We start from the raw sequence: 13,901 nt of genomic DNA on the forward strand, positions 1-13,901 counted from the left end.
TGCTCACATTAACTCGCTAAAACGCCACACCAAGCATGCACCTCCAACACCAGTCTCCACCTCCTCCTCCTCCTGTGAGGGCTGCGAGCATCACACTCTGGCTTTTAAGTTTTGAATATCCTGGTACTGAAACGCAAGTGGTTTGATAAACCAAGAAACACCAGAGGAGCCGGCACTGTGAAACTATTTACGTTTGTGTGCCTCACTCACACCACACTATTGTAAAAACTGTACCCTCCCCCCTCCCAAACGCTCAGTACTGTTGTGGCTTTGAAATTTCTAAGGCCATTATTATTATCGCGGTAAAACAAAGCAACGTAAAAAACACAAAATTACCAATGGGATTGTTTCAATATGCTACCGCCTCCGTTGTCATGTCGGCGGTGGCTGCTAAGACACAGCAGCACAATGGTTGCATAAACGTCACGAAAAGCATCTCCCCCCCAGTACCCCCCCACCCTTACCACCCATTCCCCTCCCCCCAAACCCCCGATTTTCCCTCCCTCGCAAGGCGGAGAGGCAGCATTAATAAAAACAAAAATGATTCTCCGAAATAACGACACAAGAGATACCGTGGTGGCACTTGTCAGCGAGACGGAAGGAACGCGCACGCGCGCTCGTCACAGGACCAAAAAGTGCATTGCGTTACGAAGTGCCAATCCGGCGCGCCCAAAATCGAGAGCCCAGGGTCGTGCCAAGGCGGGGCCGCCTCCGCCTGCCAGGCCTGAACGCACAGCAAGCACCAGTTGTGTGGGGATGCTGTCAAAGGCAGAGAGAGGTCCAAGCCGCGATGATAATGGGAATGGGAGAAAACGAACAATTGCATTTGTGCACGAAGGTACGCGGGCGAGCATCGATAGCATCTCTGGAGGTGAACCCTTTGCTGCTGGTGGGATGTGTTCAGACGTGGGGGGGGGGGGGGGGGAGATCAGCGGTGCACGCGCCAAGCGGACTATTGCTGAGAGATGCCATAGAGATGCCATGACCCTGTGCCTCTCTGCCCCTCGTATGAAAATGCATCGGTTGAACAGTGAGGTCACGGGTGAGTTTATAAGATAAAGGCCTCGCCCTCAACAGTTAAACATAAAAAAAAACCTCAGGAATCTTAAGCATCGTTTTTTTGTTTCTCTACAACCTCCACTCACGTAAATTGGTTGGCGATTAGCCAATCGTGATTAAAACAACCCTATTTTACATCACGAGATTATGCCGATATCGTCTCGCTCAACGATCCAAGTAAACAAGCTGCCCACATTGTTAATGGAAGTGCTGTTTTTTTTTCCCCTACTGCATCTTACGTCCACTTAAACAGTGAAAAGCTCATCGCCCTCCTCCGCCAGTGTCACCCGCAACGTAGTTTTGATTGTATGTTCTCCTCTGAAGTTTAGTAAAGCCTTTGGAAATATAAAGTTTTCGACATAAAGAGTCCGTCACAGCGATTTAGCGTCAGTCACAGCGATTTAGCGTCACTTTATGGCAAACCGAAAAAGGCAATAAAAGGAGCAACGCCCTGACACGACGGTGATTTGTACGACTGGAACGTCGGCCCCACAGCCGCACTATCGCAGGCTTTGGGAATAAAACGCATCACAGCTACCCACCGCTTTCACCACACGACGACGCCACGTGTATTTTTTTAGTTTTTTTTCATTTTTTAAATATTTTTTTGTACGGTTTTTGTTATTTTTTTGTTTAAGATTTTTTTTCAGTTTTATTTTGTAACATACTAGACTATAATGTATACTTTCCCCCCCCGCCCCCATACGCAACTAGAAAAAACAAAACAAAAGATGGTGCAACACTGCACGTCACGGCGTTTAAGATGACCGACAATAATACAAGTCCATCGAAAAGCGCGAGAGAGTGGGGGGGGGGCACGCAATGCTTCTATCGTGCGCCTGTCTCGGCAATTATTTGCAACTATTTCGCAGGGCACACATTGCGTCGAAAATAAACATCGATAATAACGACAGTAATAATAATAATGCTCGTAATAAGTACATCCTTGAGTAAACATGGACACGTGAACTGTGGACACAGCAGAGGTGCCCGGACCACTACCTACCCCTCCCCTTCCCCAAGAAACTCCTCCCCCGCCCCCTGGTATTGCCTTTCTTAAAGGGACACCGGGAATCCATTATAGTGGAGGTGCTACCGACAAAATCAGTGCAAAGAGAGAAGCCTCACCATTCAACACGGACCAGCAAGTACACACAAAAAATATATCTATAGACGCCACCTTCAGACGTGTAGATAACACTACAGTCCCACATTACATGTAACACCAACGTAGAGAATGAAATGTATTGTGTATGTATGTATATTCATACATATATATACTTTTATTTTAGCATATTTAACTTTCAATTATTTAGTTTTCATATATAGAATAATCTTTTCAATTTATATCTACCCCACTTCCTCTGAAGTGCGATGACACTAACCAAATTCCAATTCACATTTTTTTCCCATCTCACTGTTGTTGGCTTGTACGATTCAAGTATTTGAATTGATATGTTTTTTGGGTTAATAACGTACAGTTTTGTCCCCCTGACCCTCAAAATCTAAAAACATGCACAAACACCATAACACCTTCCTGTACATGACACTTTTTGCCACAGGCAGGACGCTGAGAAGAACGACACGATGCAAAAACGAAGAGTAAAAAGAATAAACGAAACATGTATCCACAATTAGTGCTGATGAGGTTAGAGGTGGCGATGCGATCACATGGATTCGTTGCCGAGAAGGTCGTTGGGCAGCAGCGGGGACGGGCTGGCGATGCCGCGCCCCTCCTCACCCCCAGCCGTGCCCCACAGCCCCCCGCTCGGGTACTGGGGGAGCCCCCACAGGGAGCTCGCTTCACCCGGCTGGCTCGCCCAGTGGCCTAGCTCCGACGAGCCGCCCCCGCCGCCACCTCCGGCGGCGGCGGACGACCCGCCTGGGGCGCCCGACGACCCAGAGGATACGACGGAAGTGCCCGTCCCGGAGGTGGAGCCGGGCGCAGATCCTCGAGGGAAGCCGTGCGGCCCCGAGCCCACACCTGAGCGAGGCTGCTGCCAGGAGGAGACGGGGGATGCCGACGCTTGGCCCTGCGCAAAATAGCGGCTTATCTCCTCCTCACTGGCGAACTCCGCCACAATGGTGGTGTTTCCCAGCACGCACCTGCGAAGGACAACGCGGCCGTGAGCGCGAGTCGTGACACACAGCGCATCGATGGCAACGTTAGTTCATCACCGTCACAATCGTAATAGCCTGCAATTCGCTGCTATAATAACTATGAGCCTTATTTATCATAATTTGCACTCTTCATTTTAAAAGTGCAATGTGTCAAACATTCAAATGACAAGCCACTTCATGGCGACAGATCTGCTAACTGGCTCTGGCCAGCACAAAGCACAGCTATACACACAACAAGCAAGGACACTCATTAGAAGGAGTGGCCTGCAAGGACACTCATTCCAAGGTCTGCAAAGGCACACACCCACGCACGCCCTGTCCTCCACACACGCAGTCTCAACCCTGCACATGTTACACAAAGAAGCCCTGTACAGCTGTAACAGACTGTAGGGGCAAGTGCTGTTAGCGAGAACCTACGAAGGCCGGAACGACACAGGAGGTTGGGGGTAGCCAGCACCACCCACAGCCATCTTCGTCTTGAAGTGCCAATGCTTACACACCACACCAGGTATTAATTTGAGGCTGCGTCGACCTAGGGTAGGCTTAAGACCTGTTCAGCAAATCGTCACCGGTGTTGGCAGTGCGCTAGAATCGAACTCAGATCCCTGGGTTCGCAGAGCAGAGGCGCTAACCGCCAGACTTCCGCTCCCCACATGACCCTGCACTCGCACACCCAGATTCTCTGCAATGCACCCCTCGTGCATTCACTCACATGTGCAGGGATTTCTGAGCCTTGCCCGCCTCTTCCAGCGAGCTGTACTTGACGAGCGCGTTTCCGTGCGGCAGGTTCAGATGGAAGGTGGTGAGGGGGCCGTGCTGCATGCACAGAGTCCTCAGAGTCGATCCATCGATCTGCAGGTGCGCAAGCATAACAAGCGCACGAGTGGGTCGGTGGGGGCAGGCAGGCATGTCCGGACCCACGCCGTAACACTTCTGCTTTGCAGCATAAAGGACCTGGGTTGGATTCTAAACTCAATCCATTGCCCTCCTGAAAGCAGGTCCTGACACTAAGTACAGTTTTCATTGAAAATGTATAATTCACAACGTTTTGCCCATCCACTGCTGTGGTAACACTTGTGCTTTAGAGCAAGAAGGTCCTTGGGGGTTCGATTCCTGACTCGGGCACCTATGTGGAGTTTTGTAAGTTCTCCCCCTGCTCTGCAGGGGTTTCCTCTGGGTTCTTCGGTTTCTTCCCATAGCTAATAACATTTCGTGTTTGCCAAACATACCAATGCAGTACCCTCCTGAAAACTAGACTCAAATGTGGCTAATTATTAAAAGTGTGGAAATAGATTGTTTGAGATTAATTACGTTCATTTTAGAATCGTAAAATCGATGATAAAAAAAAAACTCAACTTATGTAATTCTTTAATACAGCACACGTAAGTCTCGGGGCAAGGGCTGCACAAATAACCACGTGTTGAGACGGTGGCTTGCCGAGTATAAACTGTGGAGGGAGTGCCCTTGATTGGCCAATGTTGCTGCACTCCATTCTCAGAGCAAGGACAGCCAACCAGTTTTTTAAAATGCGCTATGTATATTAAGGGTGGGAGAGGGGGTTATTTTCCATATCCACAAGACACGTCCACCGCGTGCAATCACACGGACATGTGGATGCACCTATCTAAATAAAGGAACCGCTATTTGCACACAACGTGGCGGTGAAGTGTTAAAAGGATCGCTGGCAGGTCACGGTACACACCTGTCGGATACAACGCACGCACAAACTGCCTGGCTCCGCAGTCACGGCGTCAACCACCAAGCCTTGCCATGCCCTGCTAAGACAGTCCACGCCCCCAACCCTGCCACCACAACCTCACCGTGTGCACGGTTGTGTCAAGCTGCTGCCCCCCGACCCTACCTGTGGGGTAAGGTTGCGCAGGACCAGCCAGGTGCTCGCTCGACCAGAGCTACTGCTTTCTGCAGCCCAGCCAGGCCCTGCCGCCAACAGCCAAAGAAAACAAATTAATGAGTTGCATGACCACAAGCAGAACAACTAAGGAACACATCATCGCTCAGAGAAATAAAAGCTTCCGCAAAATTTTGGGAGAACACATGATGTCCGTGTTGGAGAGGGAAGGGGTGACTTTATTGCTGTCTTGGATGCATTGTGTCTGAAATCACTTCACATGCTAAAATGTTAGGTATAAACATCCTTAGATTAATTGCTATGAAACTTGTCACACTGTTAGAAATATTAATGTACTATATATATTGTTTCTACACTAGCCTTGATATGAAGAAAAGTTTTTTTAATGTACCGTTATGACACGTAGCAATGCAATTAACATGTTGGAATGTGTACACGTGGATGAATGCAAATGTAGCGACAGAATCGGTCACTTAGCAGCATAGCGCTTGTTGCTGGCAGGGAAGGGGATCTGCCGTTACAGGCACGTGGGGGAAGCCCAGGAACCCACTAGAAAGTTCTAGAGAGGGGGCGTGGCCGGGGCGGAGCGAGGCCACGCTGGGAGCATAAAAGGGGGCCCCGAACAAGAACTCGGGGCTGTCGTTTGGAGTGGGATCCCGTCGTGCTGCTGGAGTCTTCGTCACCATCTCCGTTTTCACCATCTCGGCGTCGTCAGTCAGGCAGTCTGTCAGCTGTCCTGACTGGGGTCTTTAGTTACTAAGTGTGAACTGTTAAGGCTGTTAATAAAATGGAGTGCCTCCTACTCTTAGTGTTTCCGAGTCAGTCACTACACATGCATTCCAACACGTGCCTATCTGCTTGCGCGTACGTGTTTACAAATGCATATTCCTTGTACAGTCGAAGCACCTCACAAAAAAAACGTAAGCTTCCTTCACGGACCGCCTTGCGAGCTTGATCTGCTTAGGTAAAGACAGATTATAGTGACTTCTGGGTACAGTGGCACTGATACTTGGTTTTTTACCCTTTTATTTGGCAACAAAACTGACACCTCTTTTACAAGGAGTCATGTTTGCATGCCTGCAGTCGGAATGCAAACAAAAAACACAACTCTGATAATGTATGCACCGTCCTTGTAAAAAAGGTGTCAGTTTTGCTGCCAGATAAAAGGGTAAAAAAAAACAATTATCATATTTTGCTACTGGCAAATGAGGTTCCAATGGTACAGTGGAGCACTGTCAGGGGGGCAGGGCAAGAGCTCACCGGCGAGGCCAAGGGATCCGCCCGTGCCCCACGGAGAGGGGTTCTTGGGGTTGGGGAGGCCCGGGGGGGGCCGCGAGGGAGCCGTCGAGTTCTTGGTGGGGAGCGGCACCTTCCAGAGCTCGTGCGTGAGCGTGGTGGGGGTGTGGGTGCTGCTGACGGGCCACGAGCTGCCCTTCAGCTCGCCACCGGGTTTGGCTGAGGAGGGTGACAAGAGCGTCGGCGCTGTTCAAAATAAAACACACGAGCGGTCAAACGCACGCCTGTGTCGAGGTGGGTGACGGCGGCGGTGGCATGGATAGAGCTCACTTGGATTGCCGTCCCACAACCGTTTCCCCAATGACCTCCCCCTGTCACCCGTCACTTGGACTGTTCCCTTTCACCGCCTGGCAGTCTTTCAGAGTTTATAATCTACATCCTGCCCCCTTCGCTAGAGTGGTACAGCCTATCACTTCCTGTTAACACCACCCATATGTGAAAACAATGAGAGCTCATTAAAATTTCTCTAAACCAAACAACACGATTAATGTTTGCCTTTAAAAGCACCTAGAAACGTGCCCCTAAATGTTACCGTTTAATATAAACAGAAGCAACCAAGCAGGGACACTTAAGTGAGAAAACTAACAGGGTAGCTGCCGGATGAAGCGTGCTCCCTGAAGGTATTAAAACCCATAATAATTACATCGATTCAAATAAAAGTCTATGCTAACAATGCACGCATAGAATAACAAATCAACTATTTCCAGTATATATGTAATTTAAATGCATGTTAACTATTAGGCCTCAACAAAGAAGATGACAAAGACAAAAAAAGTCCATTCTAAAACCGAATTGCGATTGCTGATCGAATTGCACGGAGAGGAATGGTGGATCGCCACTCGTCCAAATAAAAACGTCCTGTGCGTCGGCCTCAACCAAGTGCACGCACGGACGCCACACGGCAGGAAGGAAGGACCGGGGGGGGGGGGAGCGGGAACTTACCGGAGGAGTTAAGTGCAGGTGTCGGGCTGCTATAACCATAACTGGTGTTGGAGGCACTGTAGGACCAGGCACTAGAGGAAGGCAGCGCGGTGTTCAGAGAGGGCGAGGGACCTAAGAAGAGGAGCCAGCACGGTGAGAAGATTATAACCACACCCAGCGGAGAAGCGAAGCAACAGTTGCAGCAACTCGGGCCTGACACAGCCACCCCCGAGGCACCGAGTGAGCCACCGAGTAAGCCAACATACAAGGAAGCAAGCAAGTCACCAAGAGCCACCAGCAAGGGGCCAGACAACAATTTACAAAGCGTTTCGGCAAGACAGTCACCACCCACAGCCAGCCCAATGAGCCACCAGGAGCCAGCTAGTACCTACAAAGAAAACCCACCAGTGAGCCAAGTCAACCAGCCAATGAGTTGGCCAGTCCAGGGCAGAGTCACCACATGAACCAGAAAGTAAGTCACCATGTGAATCAGCCAGTCAGCCACTGTCTCACTGATGGAGACCTCTACCTCATAGACCGCGTGCTCTAACAGGGCCCTATTCTCAGCACGCAGCGGTGGGAGTGGCTGCACCACTTGCGGTGCCCGGAGGACAGTGCCACAGATGCGAGTTAGACCCATAACTGGAAGCCCTCAAAGAGTACCGATTTCAGGTTGAGCCGACCTAAAGGGAGCAATCGGTTAGTCAAGGTGCCAAGTTAAGAGGTTGAAACGCTGATGGAAGTGTGGTGGCGGCAGCCATGCCACCACCTCGCATCCCCCCCACACACAGATCTTTCTCTATTGCTGGCTTCCGACAAATCACGCAGTCATACGAGACGTGAACAGAAAAAGGAAGTCCGTATTGCCTACCGGGGTTTCTGTCTCGCAGCATAAAGCGATCCACATCCCGCATCGAGGTGCTGACGGTGAGGCCAGACCCGATGACGCTCCCTGGGGTGATGTCTGGGTCGTTGTCCGGATCGATGTTCTGCAGGCCCTTCCACGGCTCCCCTGGACGGAACTCTGCCATGGACAGCAACGGGGAACGACAGAGAGACCATCAACTTCACAGATCTTTTAGCTCTTGAAAGATTGGTAAAAAAAATGCACGCTTCCCAAGAATATTCTAGAGTTCCTTTATAACAACAATGCCCTATACCCAGGGGCTGTAGGCAGCAGAGGACAATTCAGCAATTGAGGGATACTTCTATGCTTCAACATCTATGCTCCTCGACTTCAACAACCACCACACTCATCAAGGGGACTTGGGGAGGGGCTCTCATTCAACAGTTGATTGACAAAGGACTGGAAATTAAAAATTTTCGATGAACGTTGCACCGAGTCTCAAGAATCCTTTTCAGGAGGGTTCTGCATTGGGACGTTTGGTCAGGCGTGGCAGCATCACCTGGTGGCCAGCTGATGCTGGAGTTGGTCCCATTTGCCATCTTGTCGCCTGGGGACTTGTCACGTGGCCAGCCATCACCCAGAGAACCAGACGGTCTGACGGGGTCACCGCCCAGATCGTAGTGATTGAAGGGGCCGTCATCCAGCGAGGGCTTTGGGGGCGGTCCAATGGGAATTGAGCCAGGGCCTAAAAAAAGAGTGGAAAAATTAAGGGTGATTGAACGTCCGGCGAGCAACACACAACACAACTAAAGTGGTGTCCGCGGAGCAGTTGCTCACCGAATTTGGAGGGGTTGGGGTCGAGAGGGGATCCCGGTCCCCCTGGGAAGGGGTCGGGCCCTCCACTGGGCTGCATGGTCCACTGATGCAGCCGTGATTGGGGCAGGTCCTTGCCGCCCAGGTCTCCCACCACGCCGCCCATGGGCAAGGAGCCACCTTGCAGCAGAGGCAGCACACGCGCACACGTCCTTCCCCAACCGCAGCAAACGCCACTCAAGCAGAAAGCAAAGCCGCCGCAACCACTGCCACACGCAAGCAGGTCGTTCGTATAAGCCTTCGTGACCTCCTCACGTTACCCGCCTCCTCTTATCTCACCGTTAGAACGATCTTATTTCCAAACCCGATGCCGCCACCTTTGTTTATATAAAATATTTTTCCAGGAAAACTGCATGAGCTGGTCAGAACGCTCCATGTCCCGTAGTGCTAATCTCTGGATCTCATCACTTTCCTCCGAATTCCCACCTCATGTGGTCTCTGAACTCACGGGGCTGTCAACCACTCACCACTCTCAGCTTGGCCTTTCCCGGGTTTTTCAATTCACTATAGGTTCCAACTTTTTTTGTCTCCAACTTTTTAACAATGTTAATAATTATAAAACACCCACTTGTCAAAGAGAACATAAAACCTGTTCAACAGCTTAACAGGGGTGAGTGGCCAGGTCTGGTGACCCATAAACGATAATCTCAAGTATAGTGAGTTTAGTCACAGCCTGGTTCCCATTGACTGTACAAAATAAGCATCAATACATTTGTTTTTTCACATTTGGCTAGATTCCATCTTGACGAGGTAAAACATTTAGTTCGATTGCCACGTGACACGCATTTGTATGTAACAAGGCATGAGGGAACATTTGCCCCCTAGTTTGAGAAATAAAAACAGGTCACTTGAATGGATCTCGGAAACATTTCTTTGTTCTCCTTTCACAGGACGTTCTCTAATATCGGGCAATGCACTGCTCTGCCAGAGTTGCAGAATATAAAAAAGTTAAAACAATTTATAAATAAACCAGAAAGGAAAAATCATGCATACGCATGGATTAAGCAACACTTTCCAAAAATGAATTTATCTTCCGAAGTATTGAATTTGCAGTACAGAAGCCTACAGGTTACTACCAGGACAATACACATTTATATATTTTCAAATCTTTTAAAAATGTATCCAATTTTCGATAGGGCAAGTTCCAAATAACACCACAACTTTACACTAAAGTTATGTTGATATTGGATTATCTTTATGCGAGCTATAGTTCCTCCCCAGATGCATTAACTTGCGACCTTTGTTGGAAAGCGTAAATAAACACACCACAAAGCAAGCGACTGTGGGCAAAAGGGGGAAAAGGAATATACTGCTGCTTACCGATGGGGAAGTTGGGTGGGCCAGTAGGCGAGGGCATGGGGAAGCCCCCGTGCTGCATGGGCATGGAGGAAGAAGCTGGCGCTTGCGCGTCTTTGGCGTGGCCGTCGGCGGGGCCTCCGAGCCCGTGCGGGTGCCCGTGCATGCCCGCCTTGTGGCCTGGATGGTGGTGGTGCTGTGGGTGGTGGTGGTGGTGCTGGTGGTGGTGGAGGTTGTTGGTGCTGCCGTGGTGCGGGTGCTGTGGCTGGTGGTGGTGCGGGGGCCCTGGTGGGCCTGCGCCGCCGGCAAGGCCGCCGCCACCACCGCCGCCGCCGCCAGCGCCGCCGCCACCGCTCGGACCCGGGGGACCGGAGGGCGGGGGTGGCTGCTTCATGCCGAGCATCTGCGCCAGCTGCCGCTGGTGCTGGTGGATCTGCTGCTGCATGGACATCATGGTGCGGGCCGCCTGCAAACAAACAAGGTCCCACACGCTTATTCTTTAGCAGGCTGTTGGAAAGCACCTATTTAGGCCAGTGCGGCACACCTAATAAAGGGGCAGTGTGGCTATACTGCACCAGGTAATCATACAAAGATCAGTTAACCTTGAAGAGGCCTAGGACCAAATTCTGATGTCACTTGGCACAAATATCAGCAATGAAAGAATCAGGTTCGTTCGTTGTGCCAAGTCAAGAATACATCAATGCTTACGTAATCACTCGAATTGCTGATTCATTACAAGTGACAGCTCCAACGCAGAACGGAGGGGATTGTAGCCGTTAAATCCACCGCTGATGCTAAGTCGGGACACAATGTGGGTCAGGATGTACCAAGGCACTGGGTCTAATCTTGACGCTGGCGAACCGCCGCCCCCCCTGACTCCTCTGCTCACCTGCTGCTCCTGCTGGTGCCGGATGGGGGCCGACACGTGCCTCTGGGTCTGCTGAAGCATCTGCTGCTGGAGGAGCATTCTCTGGTACGCCTGGGGGTACACAGCGAAGAGGGGACGTTGTCACACGTGCCGGGAACAAGCACGGGGGGAGCTCGGCGATGGTGCATGAAGCCGCCCTGCGAGTGTGAAAGTAGCACTAGGTTTGTGCACGTGTAGGCCGTTGTTAATTCACTGCTGAATGAGGGCCTACCTACACCATGCAATTTGGAGGCAAAATTACCATACTTCACCACGCTTGTCAGTGCGGGTTGGCAAAGATGGGCAGCATATAATAATGGGTTTTTCTGCATTGCCCTTTGCTACCCACTGCATATTGCTGGGTTTACTTTATTACAAGCGTGGATTAAGGCTGAGGAAAACCTGTGGTGATTACACTCCACGACTCAGAACACATGCTTGCAGAAGACTTAGGATGAGGACCTCGGAGATTAAAGTTGGTTTCCATCCATACGGTCGAGGATACGGCCGGGTGGCGCAGTGGTTTAGAGCGTATAAGCTATCAATCAGGATCTTGTGAGCTCTACTGTCTTTGGGTGTTAACTCAATGCTTCATATCTCCGAGGGTCGATAAAATGATTACCACTTTGTGACAAGTCAACAGTGGTTGTCCTACGAAGTTGGTGTACCCCCCCCCCCCTCAAAGGAATATGCAATGTCAACCACCGACTTAATACTGCCTAAACAGGTCACGAGCACTGTCCCATGCTCATTTGAGCAGAGAAACACTCGGGACTTTTTGGATTGAGATCTCCAACCGTGTGCGCTTTACCACGAGTCTAGAACAGAAACCCGCAGTAGAGAAAGCATCTAAGCGATACCTCATCCATTTAACGAGAAGACCGGCGGTACAGTAAGACACATGGGCGCCACCACCGCTGCCCATCCCACTCAGCTCAATGTCACACACGCGCGCAAATACGCGATAACGAACAAGTATTAGCAGCAGCAGCGGAGTCTACCGCAGCAAAAAATGTAAGGGGGAAAAAAATTGCACACGCAAGCATCGCCTAATGCCGTTTTGATTGGGCCAAAAATAATTTAATTCGCTGGTGTGGGCGCCGTGTCTGAGAAGAACCCTCGGCGGACTGAGCACAAACATGAATTCATGTGACACGATCCCCAGGGAAGGGGCGGCGTACGCCATCGATTCCTACGCGTGACAGGGGTTGGGTGGGCGGGCGGTGGGGGAATGGGAAAGGCAAGGAACGTTCCATAACAGCCGCGACCCCCGGTGACTTTACCATTTGCAACTGCGTGAGCTGGTTAAGAAGGTTCAGCTGCTGTGGGGTCATCTGGGGCTGGATGAGCGCAAGCAAGGCTGGGTTCAGGGTGCCGTTCTTGAAGCCGTACTGCAGCAGCTGTGCTTGAACCTGCCGCAGAGAAACACGCAAACATTCGTCAAGACACGGCCGCAGGTCGGATTCAATCCAGTCCCAGATCAAGAGGTTACCCCTCTCATCTCACCATACTCTGCTTCATGGGCTCTCCATTACAGCAACGAATGCTTTCTATCACCTTTCCCGTGGGGGGTTGCCCCTTCTCCACAACTACCCTCAATGTCTGGTACACGAGCCCCACTTGGTCATCTACACTGGCCACTCCCCACCTACGTTCAGGTGCAGGCTCATGAACCTCCTCTTCTCCTCCGCCAATAACAGACTTCTCCTCTTCAATAAAACATCGTAGTATATACACACACATCCATTGCCCCCCATGTGCTTCTGTACAGCGTCTTGAGACGTGGGTCTAATAATATCTAAATTGTCAATAGTCCGATGGGTGTGGTGAGGGGGAACGCACCTGAGTGGGCAGGATGTGGGCTGGAGGGACCTGGGCTCGCAGCCCTGGCTGGGGGAGGCTCTGGGGCTGCTGCAGGAGCCGCGAAGGGGCTCCCCCCCCGCCCATCATGCCCAGTCCACTCTGCAGAGCAACACGGCCGCCCAGTTAAGACCCCAAGTACACACCCCGTACGTCTTGCACATCACAATGTACACACCATTTACACGACGTGCACATTTTATACATGGCAGCCAGACAGCTCACATCACGTGTATGTCCTATGCATCAAGCACAGACATTACACAGTGCACACACCTTAGATATCCCGCGTACACCTTGCGCAAGAACAAATACCGCACAAAGCGTACACACATGAATCCTCGTGTACACGCATGCACGCGTTAACACACTACAAGCACAAGGTGCACACATGGCACACACCGCACGTACGCTTACACAACGTGCGAACTTACACACACCGCAGAAACACAAAACACACAATGCGTTTACAGTGCACAAAATGTTACAAACCACTTGCATACAATACACAAACCGCACACACATTATACATTGCGTATAACATTTTAAATCCACCCAACCACCACAGGCTTCCGAGATCATTATGAATGCCTCAAGCAACACTGTCAAAAACCCAGCAAGTCGCACGAGAAAACATTAAAATGCACGCCCATTGACCGACGGGTGGCGCCACAGGCTCACCCTGTCACACCGCAGCCAGCCCGAGGGTGGCGTGAGACCACACGGGAGGCTGTGTGAGGGATGTTACCGAGTGCCACAACACTTCCACATGCGCCCTCGAGGTGGTGTCCGAGGACAACGTGGCGTCAATAATTATTAACGCCACGTTGTCCTGCATTATAAATAGGACC

At 50.9% G+C, this 13,901-nt stretch overlaps 1 protein-coding gene across 1 annotated transcript in view; it reads right to left on the reverse strand.

The window, feature by feature from the left end:
* Window positions 1-493: 493 nt before the first annotated feature.
* TNRC6C (trinucleotide repeat containing adaptor 6C) overlaps window positions 494-13,901 on the reverse strand; it is a 99,019-nt gene continuing 85,611 nt past the window's right edge. The window contains exons 18-29 of the mRNA XM_078881268.1: window positions 13,033-13,152; window positions 12,474-12,602; window positions 11,173-11,262; window positions 10,308-10,749; window positions 8,952-9,245; window positions 8,674-8,859; window positions 8,139-8,291; window positions 7,289-7,399; window positions 6,311-6,505; window positions 5,042-5,118; window positions 3,893-4,032; window positions 494-3,165 (exon numbers count right to left, since the gene is read on the reverse strand). Coding sequence (XP_078737394.1) covers window positions 2,727-3,165; window positions 3,893-4,032; window positions 5,042-5,118; window positions 6,311-6,505; window positions 7,289-7,399; window positions 8,139-8,291; window positions 8,674-8,859; window positions 8,952-9,245; window positions 10,308-10,749; window positions 11,173-11,262; window positions 12,474-12,602; window positions 13,033-13,152 — 2,376 coding nt within the window. The 3' untranslated portion in view covers window positions 494-2,726. The remainder of the gene's footprint in view (window positions 3,166-3,892; window positions 4,033-5,041; window positions 5,119-6,310; window positions 6,506-7,288; window positions 7,400-8,138; window positions 8,292-8,673; window positions 8,860-8,951; window positions 9,246-10,307; window positions 10,750-11,172; window positions 11,263-12,473; window positions 12,603-13,032; window positions 13,153-13,901) is intronic.

This window comes from Lampetra fluviatilis, chromosome 1 (genome assembly GCF_964198595.1).
Source record: "Lampetra fluviatilis chromosome 1, kcLamFluv1.1, whole genome shotgun sequence".
NCBI lineage: Eukaryota > Metazoa > Chordata > Hyperoartia > Petromyzontiformes > Petromyzontidae > Lampetra > Lampetra fluviatilis.